Genomic DNA, 27,750 nt, shown 5'->3' on the forward strand with positions numbered 1-27,750 from the left:
CTGAATTATTCATTAATTTTGTATGACTTACCTCTGACCTTTCACGATATCGGTGTTTTAAGGACCAGCTCACCTTTCCAGGAGCTTCTCTATGTGGATAAGCATGAATACATTTTCACATACAATTTTTTTCCCTTCTGATCTACCATATTTATTCACACTCAGTGGATTCTTTGAGTATACAATTTGTGAAGACATGCTGCAATAGTCAAGCATGACCCTGCATTTGTCCAGCTCTCAGCTCTTATAGTTTATATAGCCTACAGTATGAAACAGCTGCAGTCAAAACACTGATACTCCCTAAAACGTCACCTTGACATTATCATGCAACACCATTACCAACAGCACACGTTGCATCAGGTTTAACTGCATCCTCAAGAATTAGGTTATGTTTAATCATTAGGTCTGGTTTTGTAATCATGCGGTTTTAACAAGCAGAACCCATTATGTTAGTTCACGTCCTGCATTGTAACATGCCACACCTTCCAACTGCCAACACGATACAATTAAAATCTTCCAGTGGGATATTTATGCAACAAGCAGCAAATATGATATTTAACAGAAAGCAGCAGATAGTCTGATTTGTTGTTAGGCCACATCCTCTCTGCTATAGACAGCATAGTGTGCTACTGTGCACCCACTTTTCAGCGGCCTTTTCCCATAACGATTTTAAAAAGTGTCTTAAGCGTTTTAAGCCATGAATCAAGCCAACAAGCTACGAAGTGAATAAAAACAAACAAAAAAAAACCAACTTATTTGAACAAAAAGTTTTTGAAAATCTGATAAAAGTAGACTGTGAACCTAACAGCTTTTGTGAGGAAAAGAGAAGCATTACAAATTAAAAACTACTCGTTTAAAAATGTTAATTAAATGTATAAAAGTATTACATATTTTAAGTTATTTGCAAAATGTGCATCTGTATACAAACATTTGCAGTGGGCGGAGCTAATGAGATCTTTTGCCGTGTTTTGCTCGTTTCAAGTCTCTGATTGGTGGATTTTCTGTACAGCATCATGGGTAGTGTAGTTTTTCTCCAGGAATTCTGCTGTTGAACAATTGCATACTTCATCACTGGCACAATCAACAGAAGCAAATATCATCGATCACCAACCTATAATAGCTCACAGCATGGCTGTGTCTGAAATCGCCCCCTATACCTTTAAATTGGGCACTATTTGAGGGGACAGTGAAGTGATGTTCAAAACCATAGTGCACGTTATCGAGTACACTCATTCAATCCCATAATGCACCGCAATAACGAGTGTAAAACTATGGTAAAACCGATGTACAATCAACGGCTAGAGAATACCCATAATACACTGTGAGGGTCGCGTCAAATGAAGTCCCGCATCTGCCCAGAAGATGGCGCCTGAAGCTGAATAATCCATCCACCCATTATACAAACCGCTGGTCCAATGGCCCAATATCATACAGGTATAAATTCCTTTTTAATTGATTAAATTGTTTAAATAAAGTTAGATACATACATAGTTTTCATAGAGTTCAAGATAAATCTTTTAATTACTACTGGAGCTGCCACTTTGCCAAATTTCAAATGATTATTAAACAAAACACAAATTATGCAAAATCGGCAGCCCTTCCGGCGAACTCAGTGTCCGAATCGTCTATGGTCCGAATTCATATTTTCATTCACTCCTTCAAATGGACTATATTAGTGGAGTAATGTAGGGAATAGTGAATGAGGGTATAGGGGGCGATTTCAAACAAGCCCTAGTCTGCCTTTAAAGGTTTATAAGTTATTGTTAAAACCTAATTTCCCTGTGAAAAAAAAAAGTTTTTTTTTACTTCCGGAAGCCGACTGTTGCAGTCTATTGGCATAATGAGTGGGAGAAGATAAGGCTGTGTAATAAATAAAGGCTAACAGAGAACAGAATTCAGAGCAGAAGTGCATTAACCCCTCAAAAACAGACCCCAGGCTTTAGAAAATGTCAAATGGAGTGGTTTTTATTTATTTTAGCTTTGTACATTTATGTATGGCATACATTTAATACATCTACATTTAAAATGACTAAAATGATCGAGGCACAACCAAATATGATTTCATCATATTTTTCTAACTCAAAATGAAAACATTTCGAACCACGTGGTTTTCGGCGCAAGCGAACTCAGAGCGTTTGCAAATAATGTTGCCTGACATCCTGAAGCAAAATGGGAAGGAAACAAAAATAAATAAAAAGTTGGAGAGTAAGTAAGGCTAAATGTTGGCACAGAGAATGATATCCAAATTGGAAAGTGTATAAAGTTAATCATAAACCTCTATAAGCTACACACTGCTAGACGTCCGCCTTCACAGTAGCACCAGTATACATAGGACAACCTAATCCAATGTACACTATAAAAGAAAAACCTTTCAATTTCAATTCAACTTGGCATCAGACTCGACCGTGTCCACTAGAACCGTTGTGTGCATATATTGAATTAAGTGCAATTGCTGCTAACTTTGTTTCATTTGTGCACAATCAGAATAAAATGAACATGTACCATAGTATTACATAAAAAAATAAAATACAAGGAAAACTAAAGCTTTCGTAACAAATGGCACATGTTATTCAATCTGATAGTTGTCAGGACGAAAAAAAAAAAAAAAAAAAACGAATACAAAATGCAGACATCATCATCATCATTATGTGAGCAGGATTCACATGTTATTCAGCTCCAATAGAGTCTGTTCCAACATCTGGTTCATTTCGACGTTCTCTTCTTTAGAATGTGAGAGTTTTTCTGTTAGAACATCAAGTGAAAGACACGTTAATATCAATGCAAAGCCTGTGGGGAATAACATGCAGTGGATACCTTGAGCAGGTTCATTCATAAACGTACATTTCACTGCCTATAACCAGTGTTGGGGAAACTTTCAATATTTTGCATTACTTACTTTATAATGGAATGGAATGCACTACTTTTTCCTCATCTGGCCTTGCATGTTTTTTTTTTAACACCAAAAAGCCAATTTTTTGGCAAATGTTTCACCCCAGAGTGAAATGAATGTAAATGTAAAATCATGCCTGTACAGTAGAGGGTGCAGCTCGAACAAACCTTTTAACAGTAATACGCTTCCCCCAACACTGCCTATAACAGACTTTACACACTCAATTCATGCTTTCATTTAAATAACCATAGCAGAGATACATTTTATAGATATATTTATATAGATATATACTGATATACATGTGTTAATATATAAATATCTAACAGACAGTTAAAGAGTGCTGACTCTTGCATAAAGCAAAAGGCATTAGATGACATCCTGATTAAAGTGGTAGCCATCCATCGTCTAAATGCTGCCTTCAAGTTTTTCCGGGAAGAGTTCGGAAGCTGCAATTACGATTTTGGTCGCGCTAAAAGGCACTGGTCAATTTCTCTTTCAATGAATGACAAAGTCATGAAGAGCAAATCAATTATTTTTTAGAATTGATCGTTTATATAATATAAACATATTTATCAATTATTATTACTGATCAATTATTAATAATGTTGAAAACAGTATTTGCTGCTTAATGTATCATGGAAATCATGATACTTTGGTGAGCATACGAGACTTTTCATAGACTTGACTGGTAGAGTGAGTGTGTTCAATTGTGCACAAAATATGACCTAACATTTATTTGTGTGTTAAGTATCTAAAATGATCTTCCCAACATGACTTGAAGGCAGCAAAAGTGTTACAAAAACACATTCCTTGAACTTTCAATCACAACAGCATTCATTTTTAGACACCATTTGGTGATCAGAAACAAAAACAAAGCAAAAAAAGTCCACGCTAGTTTTAGTCGTCATTCAAGGCCATTCTTAGCTCATTAGAAAGAAGGCGGTTTTTCTCGAGTTGCTGGTAGAGACGGTCTACAGGAGCGGGAAACGCAGCAGGTTAAGACAAGAGAAAGAGAGAAACAGAGAAAGAACAGAGTGAAGAAGAAATGAGAACAGCTGGAGGGAATAGTTAGTAACATTTCACTCAGACTGAAACCAACCTGGAGAAGGTGTTTGTGATGGGATCAGACAGCAGGGTGTTTGTGAGAGCTCATGTATCCACTAGCAGGGCTCAAGTTTAACAGAACATACAGTGTTGTGTGGTTGTTGGCCAACATGGATGAAATTGGCAAAAAATAACTTGCAACAGTCTTGGAAGTGTCAAACAAATCATTAATCCAAAGTTAGTAACACACTGTAGTGTTTCTCAACTCCCGGCCCAACTATTCATCAGTGTCCATGTGTTTCATTAAAAGTTCATGTTAGTGCACGTATTTGCCATGGTACCTGTTGTTTCCATTACATTCATTTTCACTTTGTGCTATTTTCTATATTTTTGATGACTGGTGGCACGTCAACTTATTAAAACTAGTTTGCTACTTAATAACCTTACCTTATACTGTTTGTTCATCAGTGTTAGTGATACTCTTACAATGTATGTGTGATGAGTTAAGTTGTGCATGTCAACCATTTCTAATAAATAAATACTTCCTAAATGCCTAAAAATTTGGGTCGTAGGTTAGCCTGGGAAAACCCAGAGAACTTCCGGCAAATTCAGATTTGTTTGAGAAGTAGTCTGGCAAAGAGCTCATTCAAGCCCATTTCCATGGCCTAGAAATCGCGGCACCAATCAGAAACGTTGAGGCGGGCTTTACACAATGACGATCGCTCTGATTGGTTTTAGGTCTATCCAATTGCGCCCAGAGGCATTTGAGCGACGTCCGTTCAACTTTTAATTATATTCAAATTGCAAACACATGAGGACAGTCTCCATGAAAGACCCACTGGCAAATGAACGTGCTACTACATTTCTCTCCGAAACGGTAGGAAATGAAATTAGATTTAATAGAGGATTTTAACTGTGACACGATGATTGACAGGGCAGTTTACGTGACAGGATGCACGTGACAGATCCGCCCGATAAAGATGACGAAGTAGTATGTCCCAAAGCTTGCCTACTTTTTTGCTACACATTCAAAAGTAAATACCTTTTCTTCACAAAAAGAGTACATACTTTTATGGCGTAGTGTAACTTGGGCGAATTGGGACGCAGAATATGACTTTACACGATGACGATCGCTCTGATTGGTTTTAGGTCTATCCAATTGCACCCAGAGGCATTTGAGCGACGTCCGTTGGTGACGCCCCTTTGGAAATGAGTTATTAATGAAGCTTTGCCAGACCATAACTCAGTTACTACTGAGAATGGTCTGGTTTTAACCAGGCTAGTCGTAGGTTAGTGACCATAAGAAAATGTGGGTCCCATGGCCAAACCAGTTGAGAACCACTATATTATAGGAGCTATTATTGCTCATTAAAATATCTACTAAAATTAATAATTTGAAGTGCCATCTGAAATTCTCTTCTAAAATTTGTATTTTTATCAAGCTCGTATATATTTAAGTTCAGTAATTTCACTTTAATGATAATTAATAGGTAATTTTCATTGCCTATAAGTGAATAATAAGTGAACATAAACATACAAGCTTGATAAAAATGATCATTCTACAAGGAAATTTCAGATGGCACTTAGAGGCTTTTGCATCTGAAGTCTTCATTTATTAATCAAATATTTTGCTAAGAGAAAAAAACCCCTACTTGACCCCACATTCACCCTACTTGAATCTAAACTCCCATTCCTCAGTAGAAACTGTAAACAGCAGATTAGGAGCTTAGAGCTGAATGACACAAAACAACAAGTCACCCAAAGTGAAGAATTCGGTCCTGACTACATCTCAGTGTGTATATATATTAGTGAAGTGCGGTGACCTCTTTAAAAAAAAATAATAAAAAAAACACAAACCCCCAGGGTTTAATAAGAAACGCTCTCGTTCGCTCTATACAGAGCGTTAGATACTCGGTTGCTTACTCATGACACATAGCAACACAGCTAAAATTATCCCTCATATGTTGGACCTTTTATTGGATGTAACGTACATTGACCTGTTGAGACGTGCCTTCACAAGCATGTCACTATAAACTATATAAACTAAAAATAAATGAATGAATAATGAAAATAGTTGTAATTTTAGCTGTAAAATTATGAAAGACATCTATAGTAACACTGGTCTCATTTAGTAGAAAGTGGGGACTTTGTTTAAAATACCATTATAACAACACTATATCCTATTTTCTAACGATTGTGTAACTATTACGACTACCCTCAATGGTTTAGGGGTATGCTAAAAAACCCAACCCGAAGGATTAGCAGTGCTAGCTCATGAAAACTCTTTTCCTGAATGGAAATAATAATTGTATTCTCACAGGTTAATTTAAGTTGCGGTTGACGCATGTTTTTGTAAACAAGAGCAGAACAAGTACGACAGGTAATCATGTGGTTTAATGAAGACGTTAGAACAAAAGTGACCGTCATCTGCTTCCATGTCAAAACTTGATCAAAAAAGCCACAGAAATTTGAATAGCCTGGCAGAATGAATTTGCCTAACATGTAAATATGTCGAAACCAACGTGCAGAGCTCTAGGAACGTTCCCCACATGAAAAGACGTCAGCTTTATTGAACACTTGAGGAACAAAAGCTGGCTTTCTCCTCTCTGAACGTCAATAACAGCTCATATAATAACCATAAAGGAAATCCACGACTTCTACCAATGCTTCCGACTTTATTACAGCCACAGCAATAAAAGCACATAGAAATGAAAAGGAAAATAAAGAACAAGAAGGTTTACATAGTTTTACATAAAGCAGAAAGAATTAAAGGGTCTGTACAAGTAGAGATGAGCAACAAAACACAATGATCGATGAAGAGAGGGAAGCGGGATAAGAGGGAAAGAAAGGCTGGAAAGAGCAGAGTGATGTCGTTCAGCCAGCGGGAGGCGTCTTTGAGGAACAATTTATCTGCACGGGGGGAAGAAGTAAAAAAAAAAGGAGTGATGAAAGGGACAGAAAACTACCAAACACAAGAGAAAGGGAAGAAACCACCACACACAGGAGCCACGATGCTTACCGTCCGAAACGGACGCTGGATGTTTATTATAAGGAGCCTCTATGATATTACTGAATGGCCACACAAACACACGGCTGACTTACCAAGCAGCGCACACACACTCCTACACAACTACTACATAGTGACACCGCATCAAACATGATGTGGACAGATGAGATCAGAACCCACTGGGCCTGTCTTCTGAACAGAAGGAGACCTTGTTAGTAGTTCAATTTTACACCAGAGGAGAGAACACACACACACACACACACACACACACACACACACGAAACGCTTCCCACTGTAAAAGCGTGGTGCGTTTCTGAATTCTCTGAGTTAAGTCTTCACAGTACTGCTAATAGGGCTGGGTGATATGGTCAGTTTTTTATTATTCTGTTTGTGTTATAAAATTATTTTAAGATAGAAGGACTTCAATATGAGAGATTAGATGGGTGACCATATCATTTTCATGAATCTGTACTTTTTTTTTGTTAAACACTTTAAACAGATTCTGAGATTACTTCGTCACAGAAATCCCCATGTTTTCGTTTAAAATGTACACTAACGTTCAAAAGTTTGGGGTCGTACGATTTTTTTTTTTATGTTGGTGAAAGTCGTCTGCATTTATTTGATCAAAAATACAGTAAAACAGTAATATTATGAAATATTATCATCGTTTAAAACCACTGCTTTCTATTTTGATATAAAATTTAACTTATTCCTGTGTAATTTAATCATTACTCCAGTCAATCAATCATTTGATGCTCAAAATATTTATTATTACTATCAATGTTGAAAACAGCTCAATATTATTGTGGGCCGTGATATTATATATATATACACTTTGACAATTTAAAAACAGCAAATTTGTAATATTATGAAGTTCTTTACTGTCACTAGTGGACAACTGAACCCGTCCTTGCTGAATAAAATTATTAATACAAATAAAAAAAATGAATTTGTCATGCCCCCAAACATTTAAACGGTAGTGTCTATAGATAAAAACATATGTTTGTTATATTTATATATAAAAAATATAATAAATATTCTGTGCATTTCTTCAGTGAAAAACTTGTTAAATATTTCTATATAAATGTTTAATTTAATAAAAAAAAATCTAAAAAAGTTAAAATATTTAAACACCACAACATAAATATATAAACTTTTAAAGCTATATTGCCCAACCTTAGTACTGAAAAGCAAAAGTTTAACCAAAGAGAAAGTTTTCTCACAAGATTATTTTGAATAAAGTGATACAATAGTTATGAATTCAAAACACGAAACTCCTATGCACTGACTCTACAAGCAATGGCCGAAACAATTTGCAATAAGCAAACGACTTGACATCAAATACCTAGAATAACAGACCACATGTCTTGTAGAGTTACAGAGATAGCAGAGGTTTTAAACAGAAGGAAGAGTCATAGTGTGTGAACTGAAGATACAAGACCTTATTTAGAGAGGGGGGGTTATGGGTAATAGGGGAGGGGCATAGGCACAGGCAGAGACCGCAGGTGAATTACATTGAAGTCATGTCGTTGAGAGCGTGGTCCAGCTCCTCGCTGATGGCTTTGTACTTGAGTTTCTGGGAATACAACTCATCTATCGTGTGTTTGATGGAGGGGAGACAAAGGAGGGTGGAGAGGAAGAAGTGGAAGGGGTATAAAAGCAGGTGCAGGAGTGAAGCATCCAGTCCAGCGGCAAGACGGGCCCCAATGAACGGAGTGACAGACAGCGAGAGAGTGACGTGAAGAGATATAGTGGAGGGAAAACAGAAAATAAGGTTAACGAATGAATGGAAAGGAACTGAAACAAGGAAAAGACATGACAAATTCGTCAGAGCCATGGCGGAGTTAAACGAATAGTTCACGCGAAAATAATGACATTCCGTCATTATTTTCTCACTCTCATGTCAATCAAAACATCTATGACTTTTTCATCAGTGGAAAACAGACATTTGCAAAATGCCCAGAATGCTATCAAATATGGTTCGTCTAGATGTCATTTCAGGCGTTATTGGTTTCCTGTCATTGATGTCAAACTTCCACAGGACACTTTATGTAGTGCACATGAGTCATATACACTACTTTTAAAGTATTTCCTGATGCTTATGGCCAAGACTGTGTGTGACCACATACCAATAATGAATAATACATACACTTCAGTTCAAACGTTTGGGGTCGGTAAGACGTTTTTGCATGTCTTATGCTCATCAAGGCTGCATTTACTTGATCAAAAACAGTAAAACACTAATATTGATAAAAATAAAAATAAACTATTTTACTATATTTTATAATCTAATTTATTACCGTGATCAAAGCTGAATTTCAGCATCATTACTCCAATCTTCAGTCTCATGATCCATCAAAAATCATTCAAAAACGGTTGTACTGAATATCTCGTGGAAATGGTGATACATTTCTTTTCAGGATTCTCTGAAAGTTAGTTAGAAAGTTATTAATTTGAAATAGAAATCTCTTGTAACATTATAAATGTTTTGACGGTCACTTTTGATTATTAAATGAATCCTTGCTGAATAAAAGTATTTCTTTTCTTTCTTAAAAGACCCCAGACTTTTGAACGGTAGTGTAAATGTTCTTTTACTGTCACTTCTGGGAGTTCAACAACATCAGTTACCATTATGGAAAAGGTGCACTGTGGGAATTTGTTTGTGAAACATCATTCATGCTCCACAGAAGAAAATGAAATCAAACAGGTTTGGAACGACATGAAGGTGAGAAAATGACATTTTTCATTTCTGGATGAACTATTCCTGTTAAGGTTCGTACTGATGTCTCTCAGACCTGGACGTTGCATTATCACAGTGCAAACACAGTAAGTATGACTATGAAAATGAACTTGTGTAAATCTAAATGAGTAGAACAGTAGAAGACTCTTTAACAGCAGGCTCATAAAAGCCAGATCAAGCTTAAACGCTGCGTGTAATTGGACCTCCGTCACACCGGTGTCACCTTACAAAACAATGTGAAGTCTGTGTGTGGATCTGCTCAATGACTGGTCTCTTCAAAAGAAGTAATGCTTAATTGTGTGACTGAACCGATAAGGAAGCCGAAAGAAAGCCGGTGGGGCAGAAGGTTTGAGGAACAGCATGACGACAGAGAAATAAAAGGCTGAAGCGATTACTTCACAATCACACGTATGAATAAATTCGCCAGGGGCTGAAATGACTCTGATATGAGAGAACGAGTGAATGAAAGTCCTACCTTCGAGATCATCGATGGTCTTCTCAAGCTTGGCGACTGACCTCTCAGAGAACTCGGCACGGGTCTCGGCCTGCAGAAAACAAAAACATTGCCCTGAACAAAGAGTACTGTCTAGCAAATCAAATATTCAAATGCACTGAACAGAATAGGGAGACAAAACATTTTCATTTTATCCTCCCCTGGACAGAAGGACGACTAAAAAGCCTATGATAAAGTAGTTCATACCTCCTTCAGTTTGTCAGTAAGGACCTTGATCTCCTCCTCATATTTGTCTTCTTTCTGTGAGTACTGCAGACATCACAAGAACGACAAACATTAGGACAAACCAGCACACACGACACACTTAGGCTTCTTGTTACTGTACATAAATCGCGAAAAACTTGTTTTTTTCCATATCTGATCTCTAGGACGGACTGCCTACACTGTTATTTTGTAAATGACACCATGGACAGTGTAGTCGATATTCAATTATATCTACTTTGGTTGCATCAGCAAGACATTTCAGATTATTTGTCATTGTAGAAAGATAGAATTTATAATAATAATTTAGTTAATTGAGTTAACAACAAAAACAACAACATTTGATTATTATTATTTATTAAGAAAAAAAAATATTTTTCAATTATAACCCCATTGAGTTCCATAGTAGTAAAAAACACTAACTAACACTGAGGGTGAGTAAATGATGACAATTTTCATTATTAAGTGAACTATTCCTCTAATGTAGAACAGTGATTAAACTGAATTGGAAATAGCTGTGCATTAAACTGTTTTATTGCACGCCTTCCAGCCAATCAGAATCGAGTATTCAGACAGACCATGGTATAATTCATCTTTAAGGCCCGTTCACACACTATAATGATAAAGAACTTAAAATTGTCCTAATATAAAAGAATAGCAGAGTCCACAACACAACTAGCGATAACGGCACAAAGTAACAATATCGTTGGAATCACTTTCAAAGAATTTTTTTTCCATCTGATGAACAATAAAAACACTGACAGCCAATTAGAATCCATCCTGTTGCTCGAGCATTTAAAGCAGCAGACGACAAAACTGCAGTGCGTGTGTATAATAAACAGAACCTCATCGTCCGCTGGTGTGGATGCTAATATAAGCCGCTTTCCGACCAAGTAGTTACAGGAACTTAGTTCTAGGAACTGTCCACTTCTAAACAGTTCTAAGAACTACTCTCCCCCAAACTCGGTTTTGCTGTTTGCGTTCGCACTGGCCAAGTGGCCATAGGAACTGGTAGGAGGGGTAAGGGAGTGACGCAAGCACGGTGACTTTTATTTTGACGGAGCGACGGACCTTTATTTTGACGGCGCTGAGAACGCCAGAGCAAACAATGCTCGCATTCTCTGTGTTTATTAATTAGCGATCTGGCTAACAGTACTGTTTAATATGTTATTAGATAGAACTGTTATAGAAAGTAGACAGTATATGGAAAAAGGTTATTAGCCTATGCCGTGTGGTTGATGTCCAGTGTTGCTAGCTGAGCAGAAATACATAATCATGTTTGGCTTGGTCCCCTCAAAGTTGCGTTGGATTTTCTCTTCAGCATAAAGGTTTAGAGGCCCATCTATCACTGTTTTCCATGTTTGTATAGTTAGTTTCTGGAGTAAATATATAGGCTATAATCTGTGTGTTTACATTCTAGCTGTTTAAAAAATGGCAGGTGCTGGTGTTCCGCGTGCGTTCGGTCATCAGCGTACACTAATGTCACTGGTAGTTCCTATAGTGCTGGTTTAGACCCTACTCTGAAGTAGGACCTAAATTAGTTCCTACAAATGGAGTTCCTAGAACTAAAATCGTTCCCAGTTCCTGCGGTGCGAACACGCCGACATCCGGGTACTTTAGCCAATAGTTCTAGGAACTGTGAAAAGGTTCCTCCGGTCGGAAAGCGGCTATAGTTATCGTCATAGTTCTTGGAGTGAACGGGCCTTCACACTTCCTACTCAAGACGACCCTGACCTTTAGCTGGTCACAAGCATATGTAGCGTACTGTATGCTGGTGCCTCCACTAGGCTGCTTAACCAGCTCAACCAGATTTCACTGTTAACAAGATTTTCTTGGTCAATCAGAAAGACCATCGAGCTTAAAAAGAGGCTACGCTGATGCACCAGCTAAACCAGCAGCAAAGCAGGGGAAATCAGAAAATTAAGCTTGTATTTTCAGCAAAGGACGTAACCCCTCTGTTGACAGGCTCATTGGCATTTTGCAGACAAAGATGGGTTGTGAAACATTATAACACACTGGTTATCCCGGTTGGTTCAGGAGGAGGGGTGGACGGTGTGCCTGGGGCAGCAGAAGCACACCTACCTTCTCAGCCTGGGCCTCCAGGGACTTCAGGTTGTTGGTCACAGTTTTCAACTCTTCCTCAAGCTCAGAGCATTTGCTGGTGTTTTACACACAGAACGCAGAGGAGGGGAGGAGGAGGAACAAGAGGAGGAAAGGTACATTGAGAGGAGGAGAACCAGAAGCAGAGGTTGGATGGATTGACATCAGGGAACCAGAACAGAGGAACAAAAGAAACAAAAAAACCCCCAAAAAAATCAATCAAAACAGGGTTGGAGGACAAGGGGAGTCTGAAATCCCCTTAACGCAGCAGGAATGTGACGATCTGCCGCATGCAAACTGTTACACCTTACAAGAAGCGTTCGATTAGCAGCATTCCTGCTAAGTTAGAAGGGAGTGAAACCAAAAACCAAAACAAAAAGATGGACTGGACAAGGCTGCACTGGTAGCAAGCAGGACACACACATTCACAGTTAGAGTCGTGTGCAGTAGTACCTGTTCTTCTGATGCCTTTAATGACTTAAAGGCTTGGTCCAACACTCGAAGCTCATCCTGTAATCTTCGATTGGTTCTGTAAGTGTGTGCAGGGGGAAGGCCATTCCACACACGGGCCACATGCAAGTTAACAGTGCATGCAAAAATAAAACGTTATAACAGACAGGAATGTGAGGCAGGTATTAGCCAACAGCAAAATGGGAGTAAAATTCTGAGGGGACGGACACACAGGACACATTCTCGCGTTACATCTGAGCAATTGTGCGTCAGGTGCACACTTCAGTTTCGGTGGAAGTAGGAGGTCATGTATTTTCCGTCTACTGTTTTATAAATACTTTGTACATACTACTTGTTTGATGTACTGATTTTTCACTTTCGAGACAATTAGGGAAGTAGGTCTATTCGGATGGAGGGATAGACTGATGCCCCGAGGATGCATTCATGAATGCAAAGGTTCATGTCAAGTTAAAAATAGCGCATTACAGCATGATACGTGTCAGTTTAAACAATGGACCAATCAGAAAAAGAAGGGGGTGGGACAAGCAGCGTGCACTAAATGTCGACAGTTTACAAAAGTAACATTTATCTGCGACTTTTATAGTTACAATGGACTGTACGACAGAAAAAACAATGTTTTTTTTATCTCTGGCGATTACTACACTTTGCGTTCTTTTACCTCAGAAAAGTGAACTGATTAGCTAGCTAGTCAGCGTCTTTTGAATGTGTCCCGTGTGTAGGCATACTGACATAAAATCTGTTAGGTTGTGTGAGTCAGGCACATGCATATCAATGTGAATGTGTATATGTTTGAGCGGACATGCAAGAGGTTGCGGGAACGCCTCGTACCCCTCGTTCAGCTCGGCACGCTCCTCTGTGCGCTCCAGCTCAGCCTCAACGATCACCAGCTTACGGGCCACCTGCGCACACACAGGCCAGATCATGGGAGAATTAAGCCTGTACTTGTGGCCAATTAAAGAAAGAAAAGTACACTTTCTACACATTAAACAAAAAAGATTTAACAAAAAAGAAAATGAAAAGACAAAAAACAACACCACAAGACAAAACAACAATACAAAGGGGACTGAAAACAAAACAAAACCACAAGACAAAAATCAAGACAAAACAAAAACAAGACAAAAACACAAAAGACAATAAAAACAAGACAAAATAAAAACAAAAACCCAAGACAAAACAAGAACATGAAATAACAAAACTAAAACCTAAACAAAAAAGAAAAATGACAACAAAAAACAAAAACCTCAAAGCGATATTTTCATCAGATTAGAAAATACAGCAAATCATTCATGCTGAACTGAAAGCATCTGCTTGCTCACACTAAGTGTGATTGGTCATGTGATAAGGCAGGAAGTCATTTGTTTCTTTTTTCCTGTGTGTGTGCATGTGTTTCTCGGTGGCTGAGGAAACCTGCCTCCTCGTATTTGCGGTCGGCCTCCTCAGCGATGTGCTTGGCCTCCTTGAGCTGGATCTCCTGGATCTCCATCTTCTCCTCATCCTTCAGAGCTCTGTTCTCAATGACCTTCATGCCTCTGGAAGGAGGAAACAAGAAATAAAGTGAAAGGAAGAACAAAATCTCCCTCTGACTCAATCTGGATCGATAACTCGGCACAAATTACATTCAAAGACGCCAACTTGTCTGCAGCCAAGCTGTGGAATTGAAGACACTGTTTTAGTTTTCTTGAGCTTTTGGTTTCTAAACCCACATTTGCTCATAATGTCAGAACAGTGATTGTCAGAGATGAATGGGAGGGAAGAAGCACTTAAGAGCTGGACCAGGTCTCGGTACAGAGTGGTTCTATGCAGGCGCACTGGGCCGGAGACAGAGAGGGCCTCTGTGTGGGCAAACAAAGGAAGGGAAACGCAGCCTAGTGCCTCTACAAATTGCTGTTTATTCAGAAACCCACTGGCTCTACGCACACAGCTCACGTCAGTTGTTTAGGCCAAAAACAGCATCACACAATGACAACCGTCTGCATTGCCCTTGATTGTTATGCTATATGCAGAGGCATTTCAAGGGCTTAAAAAAACCTTGTCTGTGCTTTACAAGGTTAAACAGACAAATAATACTAAATATTTTAAATGTTTTATATATTTTAAAATATTTTATATTAATGATGTTTTATTTTATTAATTTAAATACATAAATGATATATATATATATATATATATATATATATATATATATATATATATATATATATATATATATATATATATATATATATATATAAAAAAAAAAATATATATATATATATATATATATAAAAAAATATATATATATTATATATATATATATATATATATATATATATATATATATATATATATATATATATATATATATATATATAAAAAAAAAATATATATATATTATATATATATATATATATATATATATATATATATATATATATATATATATATATATATATATATATATATATATATAGGGCTGTCAAACGATTAATCGCATCCAAAATAAAAGTTTGTTTTTACATAATACATGTGTGTGTACGGTGTATAATTATTTTCTATATATAAATACACACACGCATGTATATATTTAAGAAATATTTGCATGTATATACTGTGTATATATATTTATATTATATATAATTTATATTATATATAAATATTTTATATATAAATAACACATTTTTCTTAAATATATATGCATGTGTGTGTATTTATATATAGAAAATAATTATACTCCATACACACACATATATTATGTAAACACAAACTTTTATTTTGGATGCGATTAATCGCTTGACAGCCCTTATATATATATATATATATGATTTATGCATTTTTTTAAATATATATTAAATAATATATACATTTAGTTTAACAAAAAGTTTGTTTATCTACATCTACACACTACATCTACATACATGCATACCTACTAGGGAATTGCGCAATGACTAATTTCAACAGAAACGTGCTTCTCATATATGTATCTGTACACACACACGACGGGCGGCAAAATTGACGTGTACGAACAACTAAATTATTTTAACGTATTCTCTTCGATAGGATGTTGATATAGCAACTATTAAGTAAGTTATATATATATATATATATATATATATATATATATATTTATATATATTTATACAGAAAAAATAGTAATATTGTAAATATTTTTACAATTTCAAATAACTTTTCTATTTGAATATATTTTAAAATGCAATTCATTTCTGTGTTGGTAAAGCTTAATTTTCAGCATCATTACTCCAGTCTTCAGTGTCACATGATAAGTCACATCTAAATACTTTTGGCCACCACTGTATATATACACACTGTATACAACAACAGAAAAGCAATAATAACACTTGCCTAAATACAACTAGGAGGTTTCCGAACTACACATGTAGGCTCGTGGTCCTGGTGATTAGCGAATTACACAGACGTCCCTCAGCACGCACACAAACAGTCTTTATGCATGGCACCAGATGTGCGGTGCAGGCTAGGAAGTGGCAGCATGTTGTCATTTCAATAGCAACACAGTGGTGGAGCCTCTGCACACAGCAACCACAGTTCCTGCGAGAGGGGGAGGGACGGGGTGCGGACCAGTCAACTGACTTCTTCTGCTTAAGTGAATCAGGTTGACAATCCTGCAGAACGCCACACTTGATAGTCTTGTACTCTACAACACCACTGTATGGCATGCTATAGCTCTGTACTGTATATACTAGGGCTGGCCAGTATGGACAAACTCTTATGCCATGGCGATATGCAATTATGGTAATGGTACTTTGCAATATATCACAAAATAGTGTTTTTGCTGGAAATGCAATGAAGCAAGATTTGTTATACAAACTATAATGTTACATCAGTCATTCACGTCAGTGCTCGGCTCACGAATGCGCTGTTATTGGTACAGTTCCCACATGTGCACCTCAAATTAGAAATATACACATCGGCTTGTTGATGTATAATCACTTGTTAATACAGATGTGAGGATTTACAGTTGCAACATCTCATAATGTATGACACTGAATAGCACATCACTGAGAAACGTCCTGCTTGAGTCGTCCTTGCGATGAAGGTTCGGGTTGAATAACTAGTTCTTCCAATGTTTCATCATCGGACTCGCACTTGGATTGATATGGCTAAATCAACGACATCAGTACGGTCTTTACAGTGTGTGCAATCGCTGAGGACTGAGGAAGCCTCCAGAGCTGAAGTTCAGTTATAGTAAGGGGTGTTTGGTTTCCTAGACGTGCTGTAAGCGATTGACCAATCACAACAGACTGGGCCGTCTGACCAATCAGAGCAGAGCAGGCTCGAGGGATATAGAGAATGAATCTTTGGACAAGTCATTTTAAGGCCCCAATATACTCATGGCAAGCTCTTTTTCATTCTTTGCTGAGGGGTAAAAAAAAGTTTGAAATACGCAAGCGATATACTGTTAGCGAAAATCCGCTAAATTATATGCATCCGACTTTAAAACTTGCCGTGTCATCTTTGGACCCTGCGTTCACTAAACATTTCTTACCTATTAAACTTTTTAAACATAACATGACAAAAATGTGTGTTTTGCAAAACAAAACAACTTGAATTGCTCTGTTTGTAAGTTAACGCGAACTCTCCCGCCATCTAGCTTTAACGAGTATTCGCTGGGTCACATGACCATAAATGATCAAATTAATCATAAATGATCATCGCATGTTCCTTTCAGCCTTGTGGAAGAGATCCAGTTGTTCACTTTCGTTTTTCGCCTACATAGATGGAATTTGCCCATAGATACAGACCGAGTGATCCATTCAATAGGTTTGCTTTATTCACAAATTAGATTCTGTGTTCATTTGGTTGGCTTGCAAATGAGATTCCTCGTTCATACGGTTTGGTTCTTTTAAAAACAAGATTCCATGTTCATTCGGTTCCATTCAATCACAAAAGAGATCCTGCAATCATTCGGTTCGCTCCCAAAAACAATATGGTGCTCATTCAGTTAAGTTTGTTCACAAACGAGATACGCTGTTCATTCAGTGCACTCACAAACACGATATGGGCTGCATCCGAAATCGCATACTTCCCTACTGTATAAAAGGTGAAAAACAGTATGTGACTGTTGAAAAAAGTAGGCGGCCTATGTGTAGGATGACCTACTACTTCCATTGAGGTTCTGAAGTGTGCATTCGATGGACAGTTTACTATCCTATGAGGCCACAGGAATGGCAGTGAAGTGACAACTGATATCGGTATGTCACATGATAATGACAACATGGTGATTGTAGATTACATTCATACTACACACATTCACATGATATAAAACATACTTTTTGCATCAAGTAATTACTTATTCAAAAATAAGTACCTACTCAAGAGTGTATGCGATTTTGGACGCAGCCATAGTGTTCATTCGTTCCCTCACAAACGAGATTCTGCTGGACGTGTTCAATGATTCATTCATCGATCCCGAATGAGTGATCCATTTATTAAGTTTGGTTCATTCACGAATGAGATACGGCGTTCATATGGTTTCCTCACAAATGAGATTCTGCATTCATCAAGATGTTCAGACTCAAAGACGCCGATTTATTCAGTAAACGGCCTATTCGTCCAGTTGGTGCAACCAATTAAACGGTCCTCAGCTCACACTTAAAATGTCTTATGCTATATTCAGCCTTCGAAGGCAAGAAAGTCCTCAAGTGTTTCAGAAAGGAGACACTTCGATGAAAAGCAAATAAGAATGATTCACTCACTTTAAACAGATTCAAATGAGACTCTACTAGTTCTGCACAGAAATAACCTTGCAAATATTTGACATCAACCGCATTTCACTGCACTATTTGACGGCTTCTGTAAAGCAAGTGTGAGTGCTGTACTAACCTCTCGCTCTCATCGGCAGCCTTCTCGGCCTCCTCCAGCTTCTGCAGGGCAGTGGCCAAACGCTCCTGTGCGCGGTCCAACTCCTCCTCAACCAGCTGGATACGTCTGTTCAGGGACGCCACATCACTCTCAGCCTTGAAGAGCACAGAGGAACTGGTATAAATGCTCAAGATCAGATAAAACCAACAGCACATAGACTGTGACACCCAAACCCCAAAAATGCTGACAGCTCCCATTCAGCGTAAAGAATGCTCAAGCTTGTATTCGTAACTATCCAGTGGGTTTTGGTGATGGTGCATTTTGGTGTATGCTAACTAGCTTCCATTAAGACCTACTGAGAGAGAGAGTGCGATTCCTTCTGCTGTGGTCACACACACACCATATAACACGTAATTGCAGCAATGCTAATGGATGAGACAGGACTAGGCCATCAGATCATTACCGAGCCTCTGGGACAAAGTTAACAGGCTGTGGGAGGGAGTCCCAACGGACCTACAAGGATTACACTGTCGAAGGCCAAACACACACGACCAGTGGAGAACTGCAGGCTGCTCCTGCAACCTGTTACAAACATCATTTTGCTGACTGCAGTGAAACTCAACGCTGCTTTATGAAGCTTGTGGGTTCCCGGTGGCTGTAAACCAAAAATGGGATTGCAGTTCTGTTGTGACGATGCTAAATGTGAATAATAAAGTACAACTGGCTGTCCAATTCATGCATAGAAAAGATATATAGGCATTTTAATTTTATGCTCCACATATATTATGCGATGAAACCAATTCCTAAAATGAATGACTCTTATGTGTCAGTTGTTTTAATGAAGAGTTCAAAAAGACAAATTACCGGTTTGAATTAGTCTGACATTTACCATTAAGTAGCAGCACGTTTCAGATTTTTAAAAAAAAGTAACATTTTGGTAAATGCAGTAATTGAAATATTCCTAAATGAATCAGAATCGAATCAAACTGAATCTGAACTGAATCAAATTGAATTGAAATCAAAAGCTTGTGAATCTGAATCAAACTCCATCTGAAAACCTGTAGTGAAACCCAGCCCTAATCAAACTCATCTGCCACATTAATAATTATGATCTTTTGTTGTTGTTGTTGACATTTTAGACAAACTAGCCTATATGTTGAGTATCTACTTTACATCAGATGTAAAATTTGGGCTATACGAGTTATGGCAAATTAATCGACAGTCTTGTTACACCATCAAAACACAAAGTTGCATTTATGTTTTTATAGCATGAAATTATGAATAACATCTGCTTAATGGGATAGTGCTGTCATCATTCATTCACCCTCAAGTTGCTCCAAACCTGTATGACTTTCTCGTTTTTCTTGAATTGTTTTTCTTCTACTATATAGTAGGGAAGTATGCAAAAGATGATATTTTGAAAAATGTCTAAGCAAACAGTTGATGAACCCCATTGACTTCCATAGTATATTTTCCATACTATGGAAGTCAATGGGGCCCAACTGTTTGGTTACCCATTTTTTCTAAATATCTTCCTTTGTGTTGAACAGAAGAAAGAAACTCATACAGGTTTGGATTTGGAACAACTCAAGGGTGAGTCAATGATGTTTCATTTTTGGGTGAACTGTCCCTTTAAGTCCCAGCCCAGTGATAGGCAAAGGCATACCATAGGGAGCTACATAGGGCAAAGTACATGTTATATTGTCAGCTGAGATATGAAAAACTGGAAAGCGACTCGGATAACCTTGACAGCCACCGCTGTTTGTTTCTGCACAGTTAAGGTGAGTCCCACTGTATGTGACAATGCAGACTGGCCATATAAGGGAAACCGCTCAAATGCTTTATCAGATGTCCACACAGAGCCTGAGGCAGCAACAGAGCCAGTTCATTACGATAAAACCACTACATAAACAGTTCCAGGATCACTACTAAACTGCTGTTGGCATTAGCCTGAAATTATTGCACTCAGAGCATCTGGTCCAATGTAAATGGTCATCAAACAAGGACCTATTCAGAGAAGTACTGTACAACTAACTGGATTACAACCCCACTCTCCAATTACAACAGTCAACAACAGACAGATAACAGTATTGTACAGGGATGTCGGTAAAGTTTTGGGTGAAAACAATATAGTCTCTGTTGTTTAAACGTCTTGTTTCAAGAAGTCAGACTTACTCCCGCGAATCGATTCTTTCGAGCGACTCGATTCAAAGAACCGACTCAAAAACGTCTCACTAATTATTTTAGACTCTCAGACGTAATTATCTTTAAAAAAAAATCAGATTAACTTTAACTTTTATTAACACGTCTCTAAATCATTTAATAAGTCAATTTATAGCATCAATATAATTTGCAATCATATTAAACAAACCTACAAATTCATTCTAAAAATGAATTTAGTCAAAGTTTTTGCTATTTAAAAAAACAGCTACTTATTAATATTGTTTTTGCATGATGGCAATGTTAATTCACATCAGATGTTATCAGTTGCTGGCTCACTGCTCGGAATCGATCATGTTTAAACGAAATGTTTCCCGTTCATTATTTCGCTTTATTATGAGTCGGACCGTTCCAGAAGAGACAGATCTCGCTTTGAGTCAATGAATTGTTGATCAGAAAAACGTTTCGTGAATCAATTCCGACTAAATTTGTGGATCGGTTCAACTGATTCATAAACAAGATCCGACTCAATATTGCGACTCGTTCGAATACGAGTCAGACATCGTTATTCAGCACCTTTAAACTCCATTTAGATGCGTCAGTCTATAATCACATAGGCAAGTATGTCATTCGCGTCTCCTGCTTGTAATAAGTCGGAGCTCTAAAATTACATATATAAAAACCGGGCGTGATATAGTCTACATATCGCCGTTTAACGGGCAGACAAACAGCGCGTAGAGGGCGTCTGAGAAATTCCGCTACGTTACCGCGCGCACATCATCATATCCGCATATTGTATGCGCGAGCGTTTAAATGAGCAGATTCCCGTCGGAATGCGTGGAATGCGCGTGACGCTACACTGTAGCGAGTCGCCTTTCAACACATGCACTTCACACTTTATATAATGTGGCGTTCTTACTGTTTCTCTGGCTTTCCTCTCGAGCGCCAAGTCCCTCTGCAGTTTCTCCGCTTTCTCTTCAGCTCCGTCTGCTTGCTCTTGCAACAGTTTAATTTTCCTCTTGACTGCTTCCAGCGATGTAGCCGCCATTATAATTTTAAATAACCCCTAAAAGCCTCGTATTGTACCGCGTTTCCTTAAGAGCACAGCTCAGAGACGCTGCTGCCCCTGATCTGTGTGTGTGTGTGTGTGCGCGCGGAGCAACGTTTACAGATCACACCGGAAGTAACCATGTTTTCATAGGCGAGCCCCAAACGACGTCATTACCACAAACTAGCGGCTTATCTGCCGCTTTACATCAAACAGTAATTTCCATGTGAGACATGCGCGAGGTGAAATGTAATGCATGTTTAATGTGTTAAAACTTTTATTTTTTATGAATTCGTTAACTCGTAGGTGATTGTAAAGTCATTTGGGGGATATGCACTACCCGCTGCACACCTGAATGAGTGCGTTAATCAGTGGGCTGGTGGTTCACTGACTGGGATGCTGCTGCTGCTGCTGCTGCTGAAACTGAGCTGCTAAATATGGAAGGGCTTCATTGGGAGGGGTGCGCCGTTCTGGGCCTCCAGTCTATCCGTTTGGTCCTGTTGCGCCCTCTATAGGGATAAATACAGCATCGACCAGAACTGACTTTGCTGTTTTATTCTTTTCCAAACAATTTGATATTGTAATAGATTAAGTGACAAAATAATATTTCACTTAGCTATATACTTTTTATTATTATGGTTATATTATTTACTAATATTACATGGATTTGTTATAATAAATGATCATTGTTATGTATGTATGTATAATATATATATATATATATATAGTTGCATGTATGTATGTATGCATAATATATATATATATATATATATATATATATATATATATATATACATACATATACATATGTATATATATATATATATAGCCTATATATATATATATATATATATATATATACATATTAAATTAGTGCTGTCAAATCGATTAATCACGATTAATTGCATTTAACATTAAAGTTAGTTTATGTGTGTGTGTGTGTGTGTGTGTGTGTGTATTTGACAGCACTAATTTAATATATACATATACACACACACACACACACACACACACACACACACACACACACACACACATATATATATATATATATATATATATATATATATATATATATATATATATACATACATATACATATATATTAAATTAGTGCTGTCAAATCGATTAATCACGATTAATTGCATTTAACATTAAAGTTAGTTTATGTGTGTGTGTGTGTGTGTGTGTATGTATAATATATATATATATATATATATATAGAGAGAGAGAGAGAGAGAGAGAGAGAGAGAAATAATGTGTAAAGTGTATACACACACACACACACACACACACACACACACACACACACACACACATACATAATATATAGGCTACATACACACATTATATAAACACTTTCATGTTAGATTCAATTAATCGATATATATATATATATATATATATATATATATATATATATATATATATATATATATATATATATATATATATATATATATATATATATATATATAAACTTTCCTGTAGCTCAAACAGTAGAGCGTTTGTGCTTGCAACGTTAAGGTCATGGGTTCAATTCCCAGGGAAAGTAAGAATTGATAAGAATGTAAATGTGTACCTTGAAATGCAATGTAATTTGCTTTGGATAAAAGCGTCTGCCAAAAAAAAAAGCATATATATATATATATATATATATATATATATATATATATATATATATATATATATATAGCCTATATACTGTATAAGAGTTTGTATATATTATGTGTGTTTAAAAATATTGTAATATTTTAATTTGAAACTTAAGTACAACCAAATTTCGCGCCCTTACTGTAGTTATGTCATTGAACACGAGGGGGAGTCCTAGTGAGCACTATCCAAGACCACAATGCAAATATCTATTATTTTCACACAACAAAACTGAGTGAAAGTGTATATTTTTTAACGATTTTGCTTCTCACAGATAACTTATTTTAATGCGTTTAATTTGATTCGAGATAACTCTCTTAACTGTTTAACAACTGATGTCGAATCACCGGAACAAAACGACTCAGGTAAACTGTTCTTTGTAGCTAGATGTTCAGAGCACGACCTCGTCTCATGCAAAGCTATGCAAATACCTCACAAGACTTTGGGTTATCCACTCATGCAATACAGTTTAGTTTGGACACTTAATGAATGGCCATTTAAAAAGAAAGTATTCCAGTCGTTCAGTCTTTGTCGAGGAGGGCAGAGCCCAAGGAGTTGAGCTCGAGCTGAGTCTTGACCATATAAAGCACTGGGCTAAATATAACAGCCTCTCTCTCTCTCTCTCTCTCTCTCTCCCTCTCTCTCTCTCGTCTTGGAATGCACGTCTTGTAATTTAAATCGCGAATCTTAAGTTAATGTTTTCTTACCCTAACACTCCATGTTTGGTCAGAGGTATGCAGATTGTGTTTATATCACCATGCCATAGTCGACTCTTTGCCCTTATAGATAACTGATCACGAAATGATGTCACACATACAGTGCATGAGACCAAAACGTGGCGTGACGTCACTTTATTGTTTATTTATCTCAAGAAATGATGTGTGAGGAAAGTGTTACTTAAATGAAACATTATTGAGAAGTTTCCTAAGTGCAACCCGGGTCCGAAAACAACACCCACAACCATCTTCAAATATGATATATGACAGACATTGGCTATAGGCCTAAACAAAAAGTGGCATGCCAAAAGTGTCAGGAAAAGATGCGTGAGGAAGGCGGTGAAGAAGCTGCATATACTCACATCTGCGGCTTTCTTCTCAGCCAGCTCCAGTTTCTCCTGGGCATCTTTAAGAGCCTCGGAATACTTGTCGAGCTCATCCTCAGTGCCCTTGAGTTTCTTCTGCAGTGCTATGAGGTCATCCTCAAGCTGCGCGTGTTCGAGTGAGTGATTGACAGCAGTGAAGAGCGGGAAGCAGAGTGCGCGCGGAGTGTGGAGGCAGAGAAAGAGACGGGAAGAAAGAAAAGTTAGGGAGATTCAGACAGGGACACACGGGACAATACCTTGGTGGCGACCTCGTCGGCGGTCAGGAGCTTCTCCTCGACACCCTGGTACTCCTCAAGCACTTTATCACGCTCGTCCTCGCTTACGCGCAACCTCTTTTCCAACTGAATTAGCTCGTCTTCTAACTACACATGCATAAATGACAGTTTTCACAACACATAAGGTAAACGTTTAATGATATTAAAACACTAAATATGTCTACTTCGGATACTAAGCATGCTATTTAACCCTTCGTGATGATCTGTTTGTGGTCTCTTATAGCAAAATATAGACTAGCTACTTTTTGTGAGACCACGGAGAGTTAAAGTGTCTGTAATATATGCCAGAAGAGTTTTGGTTTGATCAGAGGAACATTTTAAGGGGAGACATTACGACAAAAAATAGCGAAAGCTTAAGTGTAAGTGATTTCAAGGTTAGGTTAAAACCTTGTAGTTGTAACTTTGAATTTAATACCATACCAATAATGAAAATCTTGTTGAAACATTGAAAACCAAATAAATTCGAGTAGAAATCACAGACATTTGCTTATTATTTATCCTACTCGGGGACCAAAAGACAAAAGTCTATCTCAGAATGAATGGCTGCATATAGCCTTCATTTCCTGCATTAGATGAATGACAACATATCAATTATTACATTATTATTACAGCAACACTAAATAGATAGATATAAATAGATATTGTTTTAACTGACAATGAAAAGTTTACACTTTTCCCGTAACTAATCCACTCAGGCGCAGTAAGATCCGTTTATCAAGTAGCGCGCGCGCGAGACCGACGCGTGCGCGTAATGGATAACTTTTTAAAGTCCTCATTAAAACCGCAGACCTGTTTGCTCCTGTCCTCCGCTGCCTTTTTGTCTCCCTCAGCCTGCTCAGCTCTGTCCAAGGCATTCTCCTTGTCGAGCTTGAGCATTTGCATCTTCTTCTTAATGGCATCCATGGCTGCTTGTTATTATGGGCTGTTGAGCTGAGACAGATAAAGGTCCACAGAGGAGTGCCGGTCAGAAGCGCTTGGGACTGAACGCAGTGCTGGAGTGCGAGCGCCCGCTCCTGTGCGCGCTCTCAAATACGTACTTTCACGGGAGGGGTTACTGAATTCCTCTGGACATTCAATACTTTTTTGGAAACACCCGCATTGGGCTGCTTCTCCAGGCCCCTGTCTTTTTTATGGATCTGTGTGGCGATTCGCTACTGCTCGACATTTGACCGTTTATATGCCTATATAAGGGGTGTGATGGGCAAGGCGAACTCCTTGAGATGTCTTCATACACACTGAGCGCGACGGAATGGAACAGAACGCACGCGTTTGTTGACGTGACGCTCTGTTATCCAAACGCATCGCTCAATCGGATCACTTATATGACTAATGTATATGCAAATCCATCTACATCTTTTAATTTAATATATACACTTTAACCAGGCCTGGAATAGAGTTTTAAGAAATACATCAGATGTTACATTTTCAGCTTTGTCTTTTGGCTTGCTGAGTTGGGGACATTTAATATTCAACAATATTATTGATCTGCCCGCATTGACACCATTACATGAGAACTGAACTGAGCTGGTCGATGACATCACTGTTTTCCCCAGCGGCTATATATATAAATGAGCTAAATTAATAACTTTTTTTACAACAAAAATGAACCATCACTGAACTTACTTAAGCTGAACTATGACGCTATTTTCTTCTAGAAACAAATTTTGTTGCATTATTTTCCTGTTATCTGTAAAGCTGCTTTGAAACCATTAGTAATGGTAATTAGAAATATTTTATTGAGGCATTTAATGCTATTTTTAATTTCTGTGGCATTCTGTGGCAAGGGTATTGGCACTTTAATACTGCTATTTGGGATGAAAAGGTCCATCAACCTCACGGAAAAGTGTTGGACCAAGAGTCAAAATAACTCTGATTCTCGTATTTCTGACTGATAACATTATCTTATAATTACTAAGATAACTCATTAAGAACTTATACATGCCGTTTGTTTCAACACTTCTTCACTATAAGAATTAACAAAAACTCTGCATGGGCTTAAAATGTCATCAACAGACTCGGCTGTGCCTTTATGGATCCCATGATAGATGCAAGAGGAGCTTCAGTTTGTTTCTTTGGGATATTGAGCGGACTGACTCCTCTCTCTGTTATCCTTCGGTCTGTCCTTCTCCTCCTTACAAGCTTCTCAGAGTATTTTTAGGGCACTCTTAATGCCCGTGCACCTGGTCCAGTCTGTATATTTCAAATGACAAAACACTTAGACAAGTGGTCAAACATAATGTGATGATTCCCTAAAATAACCCCAGTCTTATAGTACGCAGTTGTCTTGAACTATTTCTGCTCTCTTGTAATTGTATTGAATAAGCTGTTCTTGGAGTTTTCGTTAAAGGTTTCTTGCATATCGATACCATTCAACCCTCAAATGTCATTATTGTAATAAAAAAATAAATAAAAAAAAATCACAATGCAATGCTAATAAAACAATTGCAGTTTTGAGTAAATTAGCTTAAATGTCGTAAAAAAAAAAAAAAAATTTAAGTTATTTATTTTACTATTTTCACAAAACTGTCATTGTCCCTAGAATATTTTGTTGAATAAATATCTGAACATATAATATATAAAGATATAAAAGGCATGAAGCGTTTATTCGATCTTCATGCATTCTTTTTTTTATCAACACTTGTAAGTTTAATAATAATTTTTTTTTTTTAAAAAAACATAACGGGATTCAGAATGAGGATCAATTCATAGATGGAGTAGATCGAGTCCA

The 27,750-nt window shown here is 37.5% G+C and overlaps 1 protein-coding gene and 1 long non-coding RNA gene across 20 annotated transcripts; both read right to left on the minus strand.

The window, feature by feature from the left end:
- Window positions 1-2,079: 2,079 nt before the first annotated feature.
- tpm1 (tropomyosin 1 (alpha)) lies at window positions 2,080-26,182 on the minus strand (the record flags this gene model as incomplete). 19 transcript variants are annotated; one of them, XM_079858807.1, is made up of 10 exons in its annotated part: window positions 25,812-26,116; window positions 24,984-25,109; window positions 24,724-24,849; window positions 18,806-18,939; window positions 14,379-14,496; window positions 13,796-13,866; window positions 12,479-12,554; window positions 10,382-10,444; window positions 10,157-10,226; window positions 2,080-2,742 (listed from the first exon to the last, which is right to left on the minus strand). In XM_079858807.1, exons 1-10 carry the CDS (start codon window positions 25,923-25,925, stop codon window positions 2,660-2,662), a joined length of 981 nt encoding a protein of 326 aa, XP_079714933.1. In that variant the 5' UTR covers window positions 25,926-26,116. The 19 variants fall into 19 exon arrangements, with proteins under 19 accessions (XP_079714933.1, XP_079714940.1, XP_079714942.1 ...); XM_079858809.1 differs by lacking the exon at window positions 2,080-2,742 and adding an exon at window positions 2,750-3,861 and having other exon boundaries at window positions 24,724-24,810; window positions 25,071-25,109; window positions 25,812-26,117; XM_079858799.1 differs by lacking the exons at window positions 2,080-2,742; window positions 24,984-25,109 and adding exons at window positions 4,572-6,844; window positions 8,456-8,534 and having other exon boundaries at window positions 25,812-26,117.
- On the minus strand, window positions 4,572-5,312 carry LOC307151052. Its single transcript, XR_013819815.1, has 2 exons — window positions 5,263-5,312; window positions 4,572-5,184 (listed from the first exon to the last, which is right to left on the minus strand). It is a non-coding gene; the product is annotated as an uncharacterized lncRNA (long non-coding RNA).
- Window positions 26,183-27,750: the final 1,568 nt, after the last annotated feature.

Source organism: Squalius cephalus (assembly GCF_949319135.1).
Source record: "Squalius cephalus genome assembly, chromosome: 23".
Lineage (NCBI taxonomy): Eukaryota > Metazoa > Chordata > Actinopteri > Cypriniformes > Leuciscidae > Squalius > Squalius cephalus.